We start from the raw sequence: 23,131 nt of genomic DNA, 5'->3' as shown, positions 1-23,131 counted from the left end.
TTGCACATAGCCCGGTCGCATACATAACAAATACGACCAAACATAGGATTGAGGTCACATGACTAGTTCGTCTGCTTGTCACGAGGAAGTATAAGGCGTAAATTCATCATTTCCTTTCCGGTATCCGTTCATTAAAAATCATCGAAACCCGAATCATGGCGTGATCTTCTTCCAATACAGATTTAAGACAAATTTGAGACGTTCGTATGGGACGAAAAAAAAGGCAGGCCATGCCCTAATCCAAGTGCTCTGAAACTTGGGAGAGGTGGCCTTAAATGATTTTTAGTCACAAAATGAGCAAAATAGTGTCTTGATGGCCACTGTGAAGTCAATTCCAAAAGGGTTGGTGGAGCCATTCGAAAATCAATGGAATCAAAGCGATGAAATGTCCATTGCACACTGCATCGGGTTTCCCAACCAATTAGCTAATGTTGGGCAGAAATTTAGGGACTCCGTTATATTTTTCAGGTTCTAATATTGTATTCGGGTCCGTAGCTAAAGGAAGTTGGGAGTGGGGGGGGGATGCAGACCCTCCCTAAGAAATATTTTCTCCCCCTGAAAAATTAGATGGCTTGTTGGGTCAAATAGTTGAGCCCCCCACCCCATCGACTTAAATGTTTGCCTGTCCCCACCCCGCGACCCTGGGACCCTTGACTACCAACGGACATGATTGTATTTCACGTCTGTCCAAAGACACGTACGAACAGTGGGCTGGCATGTACAGACGTATAGATAAGATTACGAACTTAATCCTTCCTTGGCTGGCTTATCTCTTTCAAATAGAAGTCACATAGTCAAAATAACCCAGTTCCTTCCAAATATCCACCATGAAAGTTCTTCTACTTCTGGTTTCTTTGATTCCTTTGGTTCTTTCTCACAAGAGTTTCATGCAAAAGATTCCAAATGGGATGACAGTGCCACATCCTTGCCAACCTGGAGCGGTCTGGAGAGCTGTTGGACATACTAATATGCATGGTGGACACATCATTAACAGTTTTGGTTTGGTAAGTAGGACGCCATTTTCTCACCCAAGCTGATCTTGGTTTTTTCGACGGAGGTTCAGCTGTAGCACAATCGGTTGGGGCGTTGGAACCTTTCATGACGTCATTTGTTTGGTTACACCGAACATGGTAGTCGTGGGTTCTAATCTCGGTCGGTAGTGAAAGTCTGCATACCTTGAATAAGTCATCATTATTCCAGTCAACCCAGCTGTACATGGGTACGGATTATCCGGGAAAGATCAAAAATATGAATTCAATTGAGCACGATTTAAGCAAAAATTTATTAAGATCATACTAGACCAAATCTTAAATTTCCTCCTAGGCGTTCCACAGAGCTGGTAGTGAGTGGACTAAAGAACTTTGTCAAGCGGATTCCGACCAGGATGGGAAGACGAACGGTGAAGAGCTCGGTGATCCAGAATGTAAATGGGCACCCGACGCCGATCCTCCGACCACGGACGCCAAGAGCCATCCAGGTAAATGCGACGTTTTGACATAGAAGTGGGGAAAGTCGATTAAATCAAGACTTTATCATTTCGATAATTGGAAATACATTCTGTTTTGAACTCGAGCAGTCACAATTTCCGAGTTTTCTTCAATGAATTCGTGAGTTATGGCCCTTGATTGATCACATTTTCATATTTTTCTTTCCAGGTATTTGTGAGCCCATTGGATCTCCCTTGTGCAAAAATCAGAGATTGCAATGTTAACAAAAATATAATTTGTTTACAAAAGAATACAATTTTGAAATTCATGAATAAATTATGAATAAATTATGAATAAATTATGCAAATTTTAAAGGGATAGTGTCGTGGAATCATTCGTTTTCTCAAACGCAATACCTCAAACTTTTGAAGTTTGAGCCTCAACCAAAGGAATAAATAGTCTTTCAGTTTGTCAACTATCAGACCATAACGGAAGCTATCCGTAGTACTTTTCAGAATGGATAATTGACTTAAAGTTCTTATCTATCTGAGTATCATCATAATGTGGATCTACCAAAAACGCCTTAGGTCTTCATTTCAGCCAATCAAAGGAGTTTTTTTAGAAGCACATATCCCTTAAAAGAGTATTTATATACAAACGGATAAAAATAGATTTCAATTGTCGATATCAAAAACCTTCCATTTTTCTTCCAAATTTGGTGGATTTTTCTTTAAAACTCTTCAAGATCCACCAAGCTGAGATGAGTCTATACAAAAAAAAAAAAAATGATTTGTTTCTACCTATATCACTTATCAGAAAGAAACTCCGGCATCTGGTCCGTTGACAATTAAATAAAATCGACACTAACACATGCTACTCTAACTGAAATGGATACAGTCGCCATTACTCTGTTTATCAAATGATATACAAATTAATTTCAGCTATACATAACACTTATCAGAAAAAAAAACTCCGACATCTGGTTCGTTGACAATTAAATAAAATCGACAGTAACTCAAACTGGAATGACTAAGCGGGATCCAGTCGTCTAATTATTCGATTTATTAAATGATATACAAATTAATTTCAGCTGGACATAACACTTATCAGGATAATAATATAAGATTCCAGTTCGTCTACAAACAAACTAACCTGTGGGACGGGTTGTTGTTTCTTTGGAGCAGACTTCTTGGACGAACCTGGGTTTTTCTGTTCTTTATCTCGTGTCCATGGTGGAACATACTCATTGTAGGTAGGCTAAAATTAAAATGAATCCATTACCATTTGAAATCAATTACCCATTTGAAATGCAATACCCATTTGAAATTAATTACCCGTTTGAAAACAATTACCTAATTGAAATCCATTACCAATTTGAAATCAATTACCCATTTGAAATCCATTACCCATTTAAAATCAATTACCCATTTGAAATCCATTACCCATTTGAAATCCATTACCCATTTGAAATCCATTACCCATTTGAAATCAATTACCATTTGAAATCAATTACCCATTTGAAATCAATTACCCATTTGAAATAAATTACCATTTGAAATCAATAACCCCTTTGAAATCAATTACCCATTGAAATCCATTACCAATTTGAAATCAATAACCCCTTTGAAATCAATTACCCATTGAAATCCATTACCAATTTGAAATCAATAACCCCTTTGAAATCAATTACCCATTGAAATCCATTACCAATTTGAAATCAATAACTCCTTTGAAATCAATTACCCATTGAAATCCATTACCAAATTGAAATCAATAACCCCTTTGAAATCAATTACCCATTGAAATCCATTACCAATTTAAAATCAATAACCCCTTTAAAATCAATTACCCATTGAAATCCATTACCAATTTGTAATCAATTACCCATTTGAAATCAATAACCCCTTTGAAATCAATTACCCAATTTGAAATCAATAACCCCTTTGAAATCAGTTACCCATTTGAAATCCATTACCTATTTGTAATCCATTACCCATTTGAATTCAAAAGGAATCCCTTTTCTTCCTCGCTTCCTTAACCCCACCCCCACCCTTCTCGCCAAACCTTACCCCTCCCCTCTGTCATAAACCTAAAATTCAATACTCACTGGATTGCTGGACGTCGGTGTTTTATATTCGTGAAATTTCGGCTCGGTCTGTGTAGGGGTATACTCCACGCTTTTGGATTTGTATTCTTTGATTTCATATTCTTTGTATCCTTTGGAGGCCATCTTGAATTGGAGTATTTCACGGATACCGTTACGATGCGGGGTATCACAGAAACAGCGTTAATGCGTTAGATATGACCCTTTCACAGATACGGCGTAAATACGCTGCTTTCGGGGATACGGCGTAGATACGATGCTTTCACAGATACAGCGAAGATACGATAATTTCACAGATACGGCGAAGATACGATGCTTTCAGGGATACGGCGAAGATACGATGCTTTCAGGGATACGGCGAAGATACGATGCTTTCAGGGATACGGCGTAGATACGATAATTTCACAGATACGGCGAAGATACGATGCTTTCAGGGATACGGCGAAGATACGATGCTTTCAGGGATACGGCGAAGATACGATGCTTTCACATATACGTCGACGATATGGTAATTTGCCAGATACAACACATTTACCAATACGGTACAGACATAGTACTTTCAGCGATACGGCGAAGATACGGTACATTCACAGATACGGCACAAATTTCCACAGTTACGGCACAGATGCGTCAGATACGACTTAGATACGGTACGACCCAGAGCATACGGACATGCCAAGTCACTAAGTTTACGTTGGTTACAGGACGCGTTCGTGTTAGCTATTATGACGAATGATATAAAAAATACTGTTTAAACAACAAATCCAGCCAAAATAAACATAAATGCTTAAAAATCTTATTGACTAAGGATGAAATTACGCGGGTTTAGCCAATAGAAGTCGAGTATGAAATGTCGATCTAGTTTATTAATAATGGATTATTTGTCTACACACACTAAAGATAACAACCAAACGGATTTAACCTGCAAATCATAGTCCGAATCATACTGACTTAGATTATCTATTGAAGATGACTTAAAGATGCTCTCTTAGATGACTTAAAAGAGCTCTCCTAGATAACTTACAGATCTCCTAGCTGACGTAAAGTAGCTCTCCTAGATGACTTAAAGTAGCTCTCCTAGATGACTTAAAATAGATCCCCCAGATGAATTAAAATAGCTCTCTCAGACGACGTAAAGTAGCTATCCTAGATGACTTAAAATAGATCTCAAAGATGACTTAAAATAGCTCTCTCAGATGACTTAAAATGGCTCTCCTAGATGACTTAAAGAGCTCTCCTCGATGACTTAAAATAGCTCTCCTAGATGAGTTAAAATGGCTCCCCAGATGACTTAAAATGGCTCTCGTAGATGACTTAAATAGCTCTCTCAGATGACTTAAAGTAGCTCTCCTAGATGACATAAATAGCTCTCTCCGATGACATAAAATGGCTCTCGTAGATGACTTAGAGTGGCTCTCCTAGATAACCATTCCTGATGACTCAACGTTGCTCTCTTAGATGACTTAAAAGAGCTCTCCTCGGATGACGTAAATTAACTCTCTCAGATGACGTAAAGTAGCTCTCCTAGATGACTTAAAACAGTTCTCCTAGATGACGTAAAGTAGCTCTCTCAGATGACGTAAAATAGATCTCTCAGATGACGTAAAATAGATCTCTCAGATGACGTAAAATAGATCTCTCAGATGAAGTAAACTTGCTCTCCTAGATGACTTAAAGTAGCTCTCCCAGATAGCCATTCCAGTTGACTTAAAGTAGTCATCAGACAAGTCTGAGGTTTGTCAAGGTATAGGACACAGTTTGTCATAGCTTGACATTATGAAGAGGATATCTCGGTAGGGTGTATCTCGGATTAACTCAACTGAAGAAGATCGATAAGTCGGTATAGATTTTTGATTGTCGGCTGTTAATTATAGGTTATAGAGGTTGTAAATATATTGCTATTGTCATGTAGTTACAGCGTTTTTACAGTATTCTATGAATGGCCTAGGAAGGGCCATAAAATTATCAGAGGGGAGTGGGGGGCTAGGGCGTGTTGGGTTGCAAACAGGTTCTTTACTTATGTAAAATTTCAACAGACGTCTGTGATTCCTGAAATTCCACTAAAACTAAGCGTTAGATGATGTCACAAATCGCGAAGGTTCTTATGTGATAAAGCATATTTAACGATTAGTGACGTCATCAAACACTTAGTTTCAGTGGAATTGCAGGAATCGTTTGGGCCACCATTGATCTAAACTACCGTGTCCAACTAGCTAGCGAATTGTGATACGATAACAGTGAGCCACCATTGATCTAAACTATCATGTCCACCTAGCTAGTAGATTGTGACACGATGGCAGTGAGCCTCCATTGATACCACCTTCGCATAAAAAAATATCGGACAGACAAACGGACAGGGGTGACAACACTATAACGTTAATGTGGTATCTAATTTCCTTTAACGGTAGAATGCGTTCTATTGTAAATTTAATCACATATAGTTAAAGAAGCAATCGAGCATAACCAGCAATAACCGCCAAATATTATTCTACGACATGTATAATTTAATAACCATTAGGATTATTTGGCGTTAATTGCCGAGTGGCGTCAAATTTCATCAAATTTGATATAGTTTTTATTTAATGATATACTAAAAATGTGTCACACAGCCAAACCCGACAAAATATATATATGCTATAGTAGAATTTTTTTACATCAGCTTCTTTTTGGCGGGTATTGCTGCTAACAACCAATCGAAATGTTTTACACAAATTAATCAAAGCTTTTTAGAATACCATCTTTGGGTTTGTTTACATTCACCGGTTTGTGTACTGAAAATATTTTGCCTGATTGAGTACCATGTATACGTCTACATGTTTGTGTACAAAGTAATATCTATCGGCTTTGTTTACATGATGTATTAATCTATCGGTTTGTTTACAATATGTATTGACTATCGGTTTGTTTACAATATGTATTAACTATCGGTTTGTTTACAAGGTGTAGTAACTACCGGTTTGTCTACAAGGTGTATTAGCTATCGGTTTGTCTACAAGGTGTATTTAACATCGGTTTGTGTACAATGTGTATGAACTACCGGTTTGTTAACAAGGTGTATTTGCCATCGGTTTGTTTACAAAGTGTATCAACTATCGATTTGTTTACAAGGTATAATGAAGGACGGTTTGTTTACAAGGTATAGTGAATGCCGGTTTGTTTACAAGGTATAGTGGATGTCGGTTTGTTTACAAGGTATAATGAATACCGGTTTGTTTACACGGTGTAGTGAATGACGGTTTGTTTACAAGGTATAGTGAATGCCGGTTTGTTTACACGGTGTAGTGAATGTCGGTTTGTTTACACGGTGTAGTCAATGCCGGTTTGTTTACAAGGTGTGTTAACTGCCGGTTTGTTTACACGGTGTATCAACTACCGCTTTGTTTATCTCAAACGACAAACTCTAACGACTTATCTTAACGATCCACTCTAACGATCAATTCTAACGACCAACTCTAACGACCAACTCTAACGATCAACTCTGACGTTTTCAAACATGGACAAGCAATACAGTAAGGTATCCGAATACAAGGTCAAAAACTATAATCCAACAATAAAAGAATATAAATCCAAGATGGCCGAGCCAAAAATTACTGACTACAAACTCCGAGATCCACCAAAATTAGAAGTCGATTACAACAAACCTGTTAAAGTTTTGGTAAGTAACATAACAAAGTCTTTCGTTGCGTTTTTTCTGTGGGGGACACAATAGGCTGATGCACTAGTTATCCCGGATCTGACAACGTTGTTAAGCGTGTCATATTCTGAAGTGAATATCATAATTCAACCAATCAACTAACTCGAAAAATCCGGCCCTATCATTCCTAAAGTAATATACCCGGGGGCAATGGGGTATGGTGTTAAATTGCAGTTATGAAATGGTCGGTTGGCAGTGGTTTTGGGGCAATTCCCTGTTGCTGCGGGACTGAATTTCCTTGTAATCCCAAAAGGGTTGTCAACAGAAGCCATTTCTTGTACATTTCAGCCAAGTAAACCAATTGATACCAAATATAAGGAATACGTTCCAGTCTGGTCGAAAGGACCACAAGAACACCAAGCTAGAGTAAAACGGAAACCAAAGAAAACCAAGGTAAAGTCAATCCATGGGAACGTCTCCCTAACTCTTTTAAAAAAAATTTTGCCGCCAATTAAAGTCAATACAGTGGCGCCACCTGACGTGACAATGGCAACGTCACTTTCTACCTATATAGATCATTTGGGATATGAACTAAGTTGGCCTCCTTAACACGGAATAGACACAGCGACCTAAAATTCCCTTATTATCCACTGCCTGGCTCTGCCCAACTCCAATGGGCCTAAATCAGAAGAAGAACAGAGTGTAAGACTCTTTTCTTTATAGTTAAATTAATTTCATATCGTAAAAATGAAACGAAACGCCCGCGGAGACGGACGACGTCAAGCAGTGTACAATGCCTCTATTTCGCCAGGACAATGGCATGGGCCTTTAATTTGTCTTTATATTGTAGAAAGAAGTGGTACTACCAGGTTTTTCAAGTCTAGGTACAATCAAAAGATCGATTTACATGTTTCATGAACCAGAGGATGAAACGGAATAAGACGTTTACATTGTAAAATGTTTACGTGTTTACATCTTCAAATAGTTACGTTTTTACGGTTTCAAAAAGTTACATTGTCGAATCTTTTAATGTTTACGTGGTCAAATATTTTACTGTTTACTTTGTCTAATGTTTACATTGACTAATATTCAAATGTTTACATTGTCAAATATTCTAATGTTTATATTTTCTAATGTTTACATTGTCCAATATTTATTTGTTTACATTGTCAAATAATTAAATATTTTACTGTTTACATTGTCTAATGTTTACATTGTCAAATATTCTAATGTTTATATTTTCTAATGTTTACATTTTCTAATGTTTATTTGTTTACATTGTCAAATAATTAAATGTTTACAATATCAAATTTTCAAATGGTTACATTGTCAAATATTCAAATGTTTTACATTGTCAAATATCCAAATGTTTACATTATCAAATATCCAAAAGTTTACATTGTCAAAGATTCTAATGTTTACATTGTCAAATATTCAAATGTTTACATTATCAAATATCCAAATTTTTAAATTTTCAAATCTTTAAATGTTTACATTGTCAAATCTTTAAATGTTTACATTGTCAAATATTTACATGTTTACATTGTCGAATGTTTAAATGTTTACATTGTCAAATATTTACATGTTTACATTGTCGAATGTTTAAATGTTTACATTGTCAAATATTTACATGTTTACATTGTTAAATCTTTAAATGTTTACATTGTCAAATATTTACATGTTTACATTGTCAAATGTTTAAATGTTTACATTGTCAAATCTTTTAATGTTTACATTGTCAAATATTTACATGTTTACATTGTCAAATCTTTAAATGTTTACATTGTCAAATATTTACATGTTTACATTGTCAAATCTTTACATGTTTACATTGTCAAATAAACTTTGTACCATTGCGAGATACGAGTTAAAACCACAAAATGAGTGACTCACATTTTCGAATGGCTACAAAAATTGCACGAAATATACATAAATTCGCAATAATCCCCATTATGTCAAAAAATTGTCTTTTCAAAACGACAATAAACCTGCCGAATAAACATAGCTACTCATACGCAAAAGGCAACAAAATAACAGTTTGAATTAGTTGAAGTAGACGCATTTATTTCGAAATTTTATTCAAATTTGGACTCATTTGTAAATTGCTCACGTAATTTGCCAGGAGCAGTCAAAATGTATACTATTTTAATCTAAAGACGGTCTTGCAATTGTTGTTTTTGAAAAATTTTCAGCATATTCGCCAAAGCGGATTTCGTCTACAATGGTTTTGGACCGTATCAGTTCGATTCTATTTTTAGGATCTCTCTTAGGTAAGTGTTTATCTCTACTGACGATTGGCTATATTCTCTAAACATGCTTCAACGGCACATATGGCTACAGTACATTTCAAAAAATGAAAGCAAAAATTGTAACGAAAGACCAAATTCATCAGATGCAATATCAATCCATAACCACTTTTTAAACGGATAGAACCTGACTCCCGGTATCCGTAGTACTTTTCAAAACGAAAATCCCATACACAGTTCAAAGGAACTGCTGTTTTCTCCGGTGCCATTAACATTTTCATGGAATTCCAGTTGGATTTTCGAAGGCAGTTTTGATCGGAATACTTAGATCGCACCTTTTCAAGAAATTTGTCCCGATCATTCAGGACCGTTCATGAAAGCGCTAAGTCAAAAACAATGGCCAAATAAGTTGTTTCAATATGCGGACTATTAGAATGCGTTAAAGGTATCTAGCCATCTAAATTTGTGCTTAAATAGAGCTGGGGAAATATGTAAACGACCATATACCTTTAATCACATTAAGACACGACAATTTGAGCTGAATCAATTTGGTTTTCAGGGTTCCAAGTCCACGTGACAGAAGCTCAAAAAAGCTTCAACCCATTTTTCGCACAAAAGTTCGACAGTAAACCGCCATCCCTTGTACCACCTGAACCGACGCAACCAGTCGCAGCCCAGTCGCAGCCCTCTACAATCAATCGGTTGCAACCACGGCCGTTACCCCCATACCAACAAAATCCAACAACAAATCAACGGTCAAATATGCAGCTTCCAGCAAACCAATTTTCCAATAATCAACCGACCCAAAATACCCCAATTGGCAACCAACAACCAACATATAGACCACAGACAAACAACCAACGCCAACCACCAACACAGCAAACACAACCATTTCAACCAAGGATAAACACCCAATATCAACCCAGGACCAACAACCCCGCCCAACCACCTCCCCGACAGCCGCCATATCAGCCAACAGCTAACAACCCTGCCCAACCACCTCCCCGACAGCCACAATATCAGCCAACAGCTAACAACCCCGCGCAACCACCAACTCAGCAACCATATCAACCACCATCTGACAACCGAGTACAACCACCTCCCCGACAGCCGCTATATCAGCCAACAGCAAACAACCCCTCCCAACCACCTCCACGACAGCCGCAATATCAGCAAACAGCTAACAACCCCGCACAACCACCAAATCAGCAACCATACCAACCACCGACTGACAACCGAGTACAACCACCTCCCCGACAGCCGCAATATCAGCCAACAGCTAACAACCCCGCCCAACCACCAATTCAGCAACAACCATATCAACCACCTTCTGACAACCGAGTACAACCACCTCCCCGACAGCCGCTATATCAGCCAACAGCTAACAACCCCGCCCAACCACCAACTCAGCAACAGCCATATCAACCACCGACTGACAATCGAGTACAACCACCTCCCCGACAGCCGCTATATCAGCCAACAGCTAACAACCAAGTTCAACCACCAAACCAGCAACGACCTTATCAGCCACCGGATAACAACCAAGCCCAACCTCCGCCCCGACAGCCGTTATACCAGCCAACGGCTAACAACCATGTTCAACCACCTCCTCGGCAGCCGATATACCAACCAAGGGTCAACAACCAAGTTCAACCGCCAATCCAGCAACAACCATACCAACCACCGGTCCAGCAACAACCATATCAACCGCCAAGCCAACAACAATATCAACCACCGGCTAACAACCAAGTTCAACCACCGGCCCAGCAACAATCATATCAACCGCCGGCTAACAACCAAGTTCAACCACCGGCCCAGCAACAATCATATCAACCGCCGGCTAACAACCAAGTTCAACCACCGGCCCAGCAACAATCATATCAACCACCAGCGCAACCGACACAAGGACCGCAAGTCAGACTACAGTATCCCGATCCCCAATACCAAAACGATGTTTTGTACCAATCTCAACCGTCGCAACCACCTCAACCGTACACACCACCATTCCAGCCAGCACCACCAAGGGTCATATATGAACCGACTCAACCAGAAATCAACAGCACTGGTCCAAATCCGTTTTATCAACAGTTGGATCCCACTAACGTTTTGCAGTCACCTGCATCGGATCCCGTCCAATACGTTCCTAGACCAGACACTGGCTTCGATCCAAGCTACAACCAATTGCAATACCGGTTTAATAACGGAAACTATGGGGCTCAGTCGCCACAAGCTCAACCACAAAATCATCCACAATCGCAAGCATGGCCAGCCACCGGCTATCCATCTGACCAAATCGTTCAACAGCCGGTGGATAACGGTTATCCGGTTAGTGGGGTGCCAACAAACGGTGGACTTCCGGTTAACAATGGACTTCCAGTTACTAATAATGGGCTTCCAGTTAACAATGGACCTCCAGTAAACAGTGGACTTCCGGTTAATAATGTAGTTCCGACAACTAACGAACTTCCGGTAAACAACGGACTTCCGGTTAACAATGACCTACCGACGAACAGTCCAGTCACCAAGCCAATATACTATGGGGAATCAGCTTGGAACCACCCAGCAGTAGTATCTCCTGCCCCAATGCCGAGCACTTATTACGAATCACCAGGCAGTGAACCAAGATACCCCTTCTGGAAGCATCCAAATCCTCATTACGCGGATCCTAGTGCGCCCATTCCGGACAGATATGGTAACTCGAACATCGAGCCTCCAATCCCCAGACAGCCGTACGATGTCATATCTCAACCGTCCACTGCTTGGAATATGCAATCGGCGGCCAGCACAGCTCCCAAAACACATTGGTGGGTAAGTATCAACTTGGTTACATTTTTTGGGAATGGATGAAAGTTGACACTAAGTATAATCTAGAAAACACTGGCTGAGCACGATTTTGCTCATCAACCGGCATATGGTGATCGTGATACCACTTAATCTGATTTTGGGACCGTTTGAACCATTCTTTAGCTTTTAAGGACTGACTTTACTAAGCTGACGCTTCCGTATTTTCCAGGATGCAAAAACAGTTTAAAAGAAGAGATGGTGCTACCACGAAGCTAGCTTGGAAGACGTTTACCATTACCCGAGCTATAGCGGAGGCTTATCAATTGGTGCCATTCCAGTGTGTCAAAGCTTGCTTCAAAACAGGGTTGGCATAAAATCCCAACGGACAAACCGCCTAAACTGGTCTACCGGAAATAAAATATGGCGCGAAAATAAGCATAACTAATATTACGGATTATAAGATTGATGATGAAACGAATCACAGAATATTTTTCAAAAATTCAATAGTTTCGTTTCGTTTTTAGTAATCCGTGATATCAGTAATGCTCATTTTCGCGCCATATTTTACTTCCGGTTAACCGATTTGGGTTGGAGGTCAGTTGGGATTTCAGAGAGGACACTCATAGCTCTATATGGGTCAAAAACGATGACTTTCTATGGTAAACTAGTGAAAAAAAAAATTAACAGTGTAACCCCAAATCAAAATACTAAAAATGGAGTCGCACAGCACAAAATGGTATACAAAAAAGACAAAATTTTCGTTTTTATTCCAAAATTTGTGAAAAGTGCGACTTGCCTTAAAAGATTCAATTTATTCTTCAAATTCTGACAATCATTGCAAATTTATCGGTGACCGTGTTCCGGAAACTAAATTTCATAGACGTCTTTCGTCATTTTTAATTTCACCGGTGACACTTTCAAAGGCGATACCCGTTTTTTTGTACATAAATTTCACAGGTATTCGTTCTTGTTATAATTTTGTATATAGCTGTATTTGTGTATTAGATTTATTAAAACAGAACCTGAAACATGTTTAAAATCGCACAGCGTGAGTAGCAACATGTTTCAGGTTCTGCTTTAATATTTCTATATCGCTCTTTAATTGATGTGTTCAGTACTTCTTAAACAGTGAAAATATTGATATTATATTTGTATATAATAGTGGTTTGTATATGACGTATGACGTCATATATATGTATTTGTGTAATTGTATAACGGTATATCTGTTGGTTAGAACGAGGTTCACGCTGCAGACACGTATTTTGGATACACAGTCCTCGTCATGGCAGCTAGTTTTTGAAAATCGGGGCTATTTTTTTTTAATATTGTACTTTAAGATTATGAACAAATAAAACGAACTCACTGAACAAGAGAGAGAAATCGATGGGAATATTATACAGTTATCTGAGACTAGAGATCATTTTATGCTGCCAACATGTGTTTCAGATAAACAACCTTTTTCAGGAATTCCAGTATTTGAAATAGGTGAGGGAGCGGAGATGCTAGAACACACACCACCCCCCTTTTCACCAATATTTCATTATTCTTTTCAGCCTCGGACACCAAGACTTCTCCTGCCTGCGACAAAATGGGACTGGATGATAGAGGCCGTGTTTTTTTTCCATTTGTCACGCCTGATTGACGCTTGTTTGACATTTTATGACACTTTGTTTGACACTTTACGACACTTTGTTTGACGTTTCAGGATTGACAGTTATTTACAAAATATCTAATGTTAGACAGATTTCTATTTTTTGACATCCTCGTTTCTTTCTCCTAAAAACCTCACTTAAAGGGACCATTGCGCCACATTTCTTATCAATCGCACCCTAGTCTCAGAAACGGGAATTTTTTAGCTAAGCCAATCAGTAATAGTGTTCACAGCTCACTGTCGAAATTTGAGCCTTCAAATCCATGTGTGTCCAGAATTATCCACGTTTGCTCAGGATATACACTAATACATTGGGGCTGCATTTCTTATACTCCGAAACATCCACCATTTTGGAAAGTGGTGTCTTCGTTTAGCCAACTCCAATTGTATCATATTCGGATAATTTGCCTGTGTGTTGCTCAAGAAAATGTGCATGCATGTATGCGTATTAAATTGGATAATAAATGCTTTTACCTGTTAAAATTCGTTTTCTATTCTGTCATTCCCTCGTTTTTCGCTCATGCACGTGCATCAGAGTTCAGTCCATGTAGAAGATAGTCCGAAATTCTCCGTTAAAAATCTGTTACATTTTGTGTTATACATTTCGTTTCAGCACGAGCATCCATCAGTCAGTTATTTCTACTCTTGATCGCCTAAACAGCTCAGTCGCCATTTTTCATTCATTTTACGATGTTTACAGTTTAAGGTCACGCACGTGCATTCTTGACACGCATAATCCGAAACCGTCGACATGTTTTATTGTTTTCTGAAAGTTAATCCGAAAAATTCTTACACAAGTATATTTGCTATGAAAGATTGTTTGTATTCAATTGACGCTCGGATTGGGTTAACGATTGAAAACGAGCAACACCCTACCATGAGCTATGAGGGAAATTTTATTCAGACGGCAATTTAAAGCAAATGTATTAATTTATTTCGTTTCATTTAAAAAAAATATTTGCAATAAATAGTTGTCCTGTCCAATGGTATTCCTCAAAATTACTTTAATTCAAAATATACTCCCTTGTTTCCTCGATCGTCAGAGACCCCCCCCCCCAGTTGGACCCGCCCGACCACCTCGTCCAACGTCATTCCTATACTGCTGATCGAAGTAATCTGAAAAATAGACGAATAACATGGAGTTTACGTTCCATTTTTCATAATAGTTTAGCTCACGAAGTTTGGTGACACCCACATCCAAAGGAAAGGCGTATTAACCAGTGGATCGATTAGCTACATGTATTGACAATTCTGATGCAGACGCTTGCGATGAGTCAGTAGGGCAAGGGCCACCAGCTGGTCCCCCTGGTCTCCCTGACCCCCCTGGTCCCCCTGGTCCACGTAAAAACAGATGTAAAGGTATTCACCTGGCTTGCCTCTGTAATCATCGTAATACGGCGACCCTTCTCGAGAATCATACTCACTGAAAGTATAAAAGAACCCATTACTGAACCAGTCTATAGTCTCAAAGGGAAGCATCTGCAACTCTCGGTAGCTCTCGGTACCTCTCGGTAGTTTCCGTAAAGAAAACTAACCAACGTAACCAACACCTAACCTGTGACCAAAAACGATGGCATAACGTTTGACCCAAACGAAAGCATTACCCCTGACAACGAACGCATTACCTCTGACAAAACGACGCATTACCTCTGACAACGAACGCATTACGTCTGACAAAACGACGCATTACCTCTGACAACGAACGCAATACGTCTGATAAAACGAACACATTACGTCTAACAAAACGAACGCATTACGTCTAAACAAAACGAACGCATTACGTCTAAACAAAACGAACGCATTACGTCTAAACAAAACGAACGCATTACGTTTGACCAAATCCAACGCATTACGTTTGCAAAACATTTTAAAAATGATCGGACGTTAACTTACTAGTCATCGCTTGGGTCTGGATTACCAGCACTACTGTAAACAATAATGACAAAATAAAAAAAAATTAACTGTTCATAAGGGGATAACATATTTGAAAATTGGAAAAGGGGGGGGGGGTCATCGAATGCCAAATATGGACAATGGTGGAAAAGCTAACCGGTGGTTGAACCAATATCATGGACCAAACCCCCAGAAAAAAATACAGGACTGTCGTCTATTATAGGTCGCAACAATGTATAGAGCCTGTAAGTGACAGTAGTCTTTACCATTTAATTGATTTGCTTCAAAACCTCACGTTGAATTCTAATTGTGAAAAGTGATACATATGGCTGAAATGGAGCTCCATCTGCTGGTAAAGAATCATAACTTACTTTGGGAAACAGCAGTATCCAAGTGTTGAGAGTCGAGCACACAAAAACATTCCTATAATGGCGGCAAGCAAGATGGCCACTACGAACGCCGTAAATAACGCAACGTTCTCGGAGTGAGCAAAGAAGTTGTATTCCGTAGTCGTAGTCGGTTTCGTAGTGGTCGTTGTTGGTGTTGGTGTCGTAGATCGAGTGGTGGTAGTCGGTGGTTGTGTGGTCGTAGTTGCTAAGAATGATACAACAACGGTTCCGGTTGAGGACCGTCTAGGACTACCTCTATCAGTGGCTAAGATCGTCATGAAGGCACTGGTTCCTGCAATTCTGTCGTCATAGTTTCTTGCATACTGAATTTCTCCATTTCCTGCAAATAGTTCCAATAGTCTCCAAAATTTCTGTTACGGACATGTGCAATGAGGCAAACATTGCCGACAGAGCATCATGATTATTTTTCAGAGTTTTACGCCTTTCTCTTTTGTACCTAGTGGACAACGCCATGCAGTGTGCAACGAGGACAGAAGCATTAGCCTACTCTTTTTCGATTTCCAGCTGTCAAGGGAACGTTAACAAATGAAATGAAATGAATGGAATTTTACGCCCTACGTTTCTGCACCCGGTGTTTTAATGAAGACTGGCAGCACCAAGCAGTTTGCAACGAGGGAAATTAGTCGTCTCTTTTTCGATTTTCAACTGTCGAGTAATCTTTAACGTGCACAGCCTGTAGCACACGGGGCCTCAGTTTATTGTCCCATCCGAACGACTAGACGCTTTTTCCATGTCAACCCCTCTTACCTGCATTACCTGCAACCGTCAGAGGCCCAAGTACAATAGGAACTGGTTGAACCAAGTCCACGGACCCCTACCCCTAGGGACGCCCCACCCCCTAGAAAAAATGGGTACCTACCTAAAGCGAAGGTATAGGTAAGATAATTGGGGGGATTAATGCCCATCATTTTATAGTCAATCTGACCATTAGAACCTTTATCTTTGTCTGTAGCCTTTACAGATCCCACTATTCCTATAAAATAAATCGGCAAGTTACAATCTGTAGGTCTTGCATGATCTAATGAAATTGTTATGCAAGTTATGTTCTAGGTCATTGAAATATTCCACCAATCAAGCTTCTGTTCACAATCTGATACAATTACAGATCTAGTTTTTTCGTTTCGTGATTTTTGTCGGTGAATCATTGGTCAGTCATGATCTGATGAAATTGTTATGCAAGTCATGTTCTAGGTCATTGAAATATACCACCAATCAAGCTTCTGTTCACAATCTGATACAATTACAGATCTAATTTTTCGTTTCGTGAGTTTTCTGTTGGTGAATCCACTTGTCAACCACGATCTGATGAAATTGTAAAGCAAGATATGTTCTAGGTCATTGAAATGTTCCACCAATCAAATGCTTGGTTCAAAACCTGCTGATATAAGTACAGATTTGAATGTGACTCCATTTGCCATGCATGGTCTGACAACATTGCTTCACACCAAGTGTTCCAGGTTACATCCAATCAAGACTCACTATCTGGTACACAGAACCTTTGTAATCAAAGTAGTAAGACCCCCGTGCCCTATATGCCCTTTGTCCTGTGACGGCTTCCGGTGGTCTGTCAGTCCGTCCCTGAAGAGGTAAGATAACAAGCTTACCAAGCTTCGTATTATAATCCACAGTAATAGCTTGAAGAACTTCACTGAAGATTGGAGCATTGTCATTTTCATCAGCGATGTTGATGGCCACTTTGGCCGTTCCCGTAGCCCCAATCGAATCCACTGCTGCCAGGGTTAAGATAGCATTCGATGGCAATTGGGCATCGTCCACGTCGTAATCGATATTAAATGTTAGACGCATCCTGTCCGTATTCAAGAGTCCGAATCTATTGGAGTTGTTTCCGGGAAGAAAATCCAAGCTGTAAGCATTGTTCTCCGGATCTCGGATGGTGACGCTGAGATCGCACAAGGATCCTCCAGCCTGAAATAAGATGAAACGTCAGTTATTCACAAGTTCATGGATACGGATCGGAGCTCATCGTTAGCAGAACAGAAACTGGTCCATGTATTCCTGGTCCATGATGGATATTAATAACTCCATGTTCCCGTATGTGCTCCATGACGGTCTATGCACACACTCACACAGGCGTGTTTCTCTCTAGGGCGGAGGTCTGCCAGAGGCCCCAAGAATCCAACGGATTTCAGATGGCCTGAGATTTTGGGCATTAACCAGGCCAAATTTTCAGGCCAAATTGCCGCATTTTATAAATGAAGATACTAACCGACGCCTCCTTTAGCTGACAGTAGTAGATGTTCTCGTTGAAGACTGGCGGTTCGTTGACGTCGGATATGTTGACGAGGATGTTCTCGTTCTGGGAGGTCAGGAAGCCGTCGGTGACGGTACAAGATATGTTGTAAAATCTCGTCGTTTCAAAATCAAAAATCGTTTGCTCCGGATTAAAACCAGTCAATTTAATCACGTTCCCTGAAAGGAAGGACAGAATCCAATGGAACGTGGAGGTCTTGCTCTCACTTCGTGTACTGGACCAAGATTCGATATGCAGAAACGACTTTGCGTCTTTTGTTTCTATGTATATCGGGGACACTGATAGCATCAATTTGCACCATTAAGTTTTCAATGACACGCCTGTGGGTCTTGCAATTATGACGTCACATTGAATAGAATCCACTTACCCATTTGGACAAACTTATTTTGATCAGCCTGTGGGGTGACGGTACAGATGGGAGTCAGGGAATCCTGCGAGTTAAAGATGTCGGGGTCGTTGATGGTGAGCGTACTGACAATGAAACCACCCACAGCGTCCTCTCGCAGATGAACCGTCGTTGGTAGATTAGTGATATCTGGACGAGTATTCAGATCTGAAAATTGTAAATTGGAAATATAACCCCTGTGTTGACCAGCGGTCCTGGTGTTGGATTTTATATCCGGAACATGTAAGGATAGTATAAGGTGAGCTCAAAAGCTTGTTAAAAACGTTACTCTGGATGGGTATAATCCAAAGACGATGAAGACGCTGAAGATGCTGAAGACGCAAGACTATTGCGGAATCTCTTTTGATGATGTGGATTAGATGTTACATAAGTACTCTGATGGTTCATCTCAAATCCGAGATACTTGCATGGTTTCCCTTTTTGTTCAAAGCTTGTTTAGCTCTTAGCTAGACACAAATGCTCTGTCCGTCCATAAAAAGTTGGTAGCTTGCTCTTACCTAGCGCCTGGTCGTCCATTTTGGACAGCTATGGAAGATCCTTCGCCTGAAATGACTTACCAGGACCAGATGGGACTACACTTTGAAGAAGAAAAGCGGAAGTACTCACTCTCCAGTCGAGCTGTGACAGTAAAGGGACCAACAGTAGAATAGCCATCAGAAACATTGACCCGGATGTAGATCACTGGCTCCGTAGCAACTCTGAGGTCAACGGTTGTTCGGATTTCACCATTATCTGCAAAAATAGATTTTTCTTGGCCAATCTTACCTCAATTTCAGAAATGGGGAATTGCTTTGCTAAGCCAATCAGTAATAGTGTTCACAGCACACCACCGAAATTTGAGCCTTCAAATCCATGTGTGTCCAGAATTATCCGCGGATGACAGTTTAAATGACGACTCGTCTTTTCTTGAGATACTGCCACATAAAATTTCTACTCTGAGGTACTTCTGAAGGCTATTTACAAATATTCGCGTACCAAATCAACCCCAAAATGGCGAATGTGTCCCTTCATAGTGATCTCTGCTCATTCGTATAGAATTGGACCCCCAAAATACACAAAATGTTGCTTACTTGGGTCTAAATTGAAGTAGTCGACAGCAGGTTCGGTAGCTAGAGAGTAGGTGAGGAAGTCGTTTTCTGGATCTTGGACAGTCAGCTTGTAGACCAGGGTGTTCATCGGAGTCGCTTTAGCATCAAACGTTCTGTCCACTACAAATAAAATGGAAGGATGGATGGATGATTGGATGGTTAGATGGATTGATCGATGGATGGATGGATGGTTGGATAGTTGAATGGTTGGATGGGTTGATCGATGGGTGGATAGTTGAATGGATGGATGGTTGAATGGAAGGATGGTTGGATGGATGGTTGAATGGATGGTTGAATGGATGGTTGGATGGATGGGTGGTTGAATGGATGGTTGGATGGATGGATGGGTGGTTGAATGGATGGATGGATAGATGGTTGGTTGAATGGATGGTTGGATGGATGGATGGGTGGTTGAATGGATGGATGGATGGATGGTGGTTGAATGGATGGTTGGATGGATGGTTGGTTGAATGGATGGTTGGATGGATGGGTGGTTGGATGGATGGATAGTTGAATGGATATGGTTGGATGGTTGGATAGTTGAATGGATAGATGGATGGATGGTTGAATGGTTGAATGGTTGAATGGATGGATGGTTGGATGGTTGAATGGTTGAATGGTTGAATGGATGGATGGTTGGATGGATGGATGGGCGGATTAGTGAACGGATCAATGAATAAATAAAAAATCAATGAATGAAACATACCTCCAGGGGCTTCAAAAATAGTAGGTGAGAGATTTGGAGTCAAATATACCAATAAATCCCGGAGGATGGGGGTTGTGAAACCATCTGTGGAGTTAGTACAACCAACTGTTACTCTACAGGATGTTCCCACAGCGGCTTGAAGATTAAATAAGCTTGCTGCATTGTAGATCACCATCCAATCTAAAAATAAAAAATGTCTGAAATCTCAAAAAGATCACAAAAGATTTTCTCATTCTGACATTAGCGGTTCTTGAAATCCCCGAAAATTCAAAAACCTCCCTCTCACTCTTTTACTGCGGTCTTTTGGAAGAATTCTACTTACCGCCAACGGTGTTGACAAGAAGTGTGTTTGCGTCACGGACGACCACAAAAAGGGCACCATTGGACCCCAGAACATTTCCGTTGTCGCACCTTATTTGCGATATACCACAGTAATATGTCTCTGCTAATACGTCACTTCCGGTCGCGTTTGAACACTTTATGGACGATAACGGTGTATTGACCCTTTGCGTTACGGCCAGTCCGGCACTGTTTGGTAGAAGCTGTAAATTGACACACTGTAAAGAAAAAGAAAATCTCTATGAAACAGGGCCTATTTTTTCTGTCTCTACACCAGCCGACAACACTGCCAAAATATCTATCAGATACCCGAATAGAAGTAGACGTTTCGGACTAATTATGAAGCAAGAATGAAAAAAAACCCAGAAAATGACGTCAAACGGTCTAACCATATATTCTACAGCCCATCGTGTGATATGGGCCTACGGTATCAAGGGTCACATTCGTCTGACTGACTCGAACACCCTTCATTAATCAAAATGGTGGAATATACCTGTACAATCTTACCTGTGAATACGACTCTCTGATTAAAGCCACTATAAAGACTAGCGATGCCACTTTCAATTGCATCCTGGAAGTTGCAGGAATTCCGGAATTGTTCTTGGAATTACATCGCGGATTCCAGTATTCAAAATATATCGACCACACTTTCTTGTTTTTTTCTCTGAAAACAGTAGTTAAAATAAAAAATTACATCAGTAGGAACGCAGGCTGAAAATAGATCGCTGAAGATCGCAATGCGTGAAACTCTGAGTAACAACATGTTTCAGATTCTGTTTTAATATTTCTAAATGAAAAATTAAATGAAATGTCCCCAAGTTATGAGGGGGTCAACGACATTCAGTGTGCGATGAGGGAAATTTCGCCTCTCATTCTTAAAACATGTTCTCTCTCATTATATCTAATTGCTCTTGATATTTTGTTTCGTTTATTTTCGATGGGTCGTTTCACTAATTCTTCATCCGAAACAACATCAAATTTGAATGATAGGTAGGTCTACTTTAAATTACAAATCTCAGCATAAGCTATGTGGACTCTCAAAAGTTACTTGTGGGAACATTACACTGTGTGATCATGGGTCTGAAGTCGAAAATGACTCGAAACCCTTAAGAAATCTCGATGTACATAACAATCAAAAGAAAATTGGACAGTTATACGTCTAAATTTCCTTGCTAAACATGTACAGAAGCGGGAAAAAAGGGGGTGGGGGTGGAGTGTATCCCTTTTTAATTTCATAATTAAAAAATATAATTTACTTACAATTAAATTACGTAGAATCTTCGTTATTTTGTTTATAAAATTTTATCCGATTTGTATATTTTCAATTCCAAATATATCCATTGATATTAACACCAAGGTGGTGTGAGCCATTTATAATGCACTTCATCATATAAGTGGTATGATAATGGTATATGCCGCCCTGAATATATCACTACCAAGACAAAGGTATATATACATTGTAAGAATAAATGGCGTCTGTTGTATTAAAGGTATTGTTCCCTTTATTCTATGCACAATGCTGTTTTGGTAACTAAGCTTTAGGAATGCAGGGAAGGGGACATAACTCGTATGTCTTTTTCATTGAAGCCAACTGAAATGAAATGGAATTTAAAGTCCTACTGTTCTGTATCTTATTGAACTAATGAAATGGGCTTTAATGTACTACTGTTCTGTATCCTTTTGGACAAATCAGTGGCCTATCTAGAAAATGTCTGAGAAGGTGAGACTCCAAGGTTCTAGGGACTGCTTGAGGCCTCCCACCGCACCCAACAAAAAAAGCCAACGGATTTCAGGTGGTCTGAGATGAATTAAGATGACTTAGTGGGCTTAATTTTCACTTCAAAATAAGACCTTTCACTTGGACATGGCCCATTGCCCCCTCCCCCCCCCCCCCCCCCACACACACACACACACACACGCACGCTACAGGGACAAACAAATGAAATAAAACAGAAATTTTACGCCCTTCAGACCTAGCATCCTTGTAAAAGTTTCAACACAATCCAATGCCAGAGTCGTATGTAGAGAAAGTATTTGTGGTCGTAGTCCACCTAAAGTAAGTGGAGTTCTTTCCCTTGGACCATAATTTTGATGAGCGATGTCTTTTAAATGGAGACTTCAGTAAAGGCGGGAAATACGAGTCTAGCCTGGAAACCTGTAAACAATATGGC

The 23,131-nt window shown here is 39.8% G+C and overlaps 3 protein-coding genes across 3 annotated transcripts; 2 read left to right on the top strand and 1 right to left on the bottom strand.

Annotated features, from left to right (window-relative positions):
* Window positions 1–827: 827 nt before the first annotated feature.
* Window positions 828–1,500, top strand: LOTGIDRAFT_130622 (hypothetical protein; the record flags this gene model as incomplete). Its single annotated transcript, XM_009065769.1, has 2 exons — window positions 828–1,004; window positions 1,324–1,500. 2 exons carry the CDS (start codon window positions 828–830, stop codon window positions 1,498–1,500), a joined length of 354 nt encoding a protein of 117 aa, XP_009064017.1.
* Window positions 1,501–10,173: 8,673 nt separating this feature from the next.
* LOTGIDRAFT_235812 (hypothetical protein) lies at window positions 10,174–14,329 on the top strand (the record flags this gene model as incomplete). The annotated part of the gene is made up of 2 exons (XM_009065768.1): window positions 10,174–12,219; window positions 13,749–14,329. The coding sequence occupies 2 exons, from the start codon at window positions 10,174–10,176 to the stop codon at window positions 13,890–13,892; spliced, it is 2,190 nt and encodes a 729-aa protein (XP_009064016.1). The 3' UTR covers window positions 13,893–14,329.
* Window positions 14,330–15,079: 750 nt separating this feature from the next.
* LOTGIDRAFT_167888 (hypothetical protein) lies at window positions 15,080–21,530 on the bottom strand (the record flags this gene model as incomplete). Its single annotated transcript, XM_009065767.1, has 12 exons — window positions 15,080–15,269; window positions 15,740–15,772; window positions 16,111–16,468; window positions 17,009–17,122; window positions 17,754–18,075; window positions 18,377–18,579; window positions 18,789–18,974; window positions 19,434–19,559; window positions 19,898–20,035; window positions 20,622–20,801; window positions 20,944–21,178; window positions 21,468–21,530. The coding sequence occupies 12 exons, from the start codon at window positions 21,528–21,530 to the stop codon at window positions 15,080–15,082; spliced, it is 2,148 nt and encodes a 715-aa protein (XP_009064015.1).
* Between the last annotated feature and the right edge of the window lie 1,601 nt (window positions 21,531–23,131).

The sequence above is a fragment of the Lottia gigantea genome (assembly GCF_000327385.1).
Source record: "Lottia gigantea unplaced genomic scaffold LOTGIsca_70, whole genome shotgun sequence".
NCBI classification, from domain to species: Eukaryota; Metazoa; Mollusca; class Gastropoda; family Lottiidae; genus Lottia; species Lottia gigantea.
The sequence above is the reverse complement of the archived record's forward strand: the minus strand, read 5'-3'. Positions and strand labels throughout refer to the sequence as shown.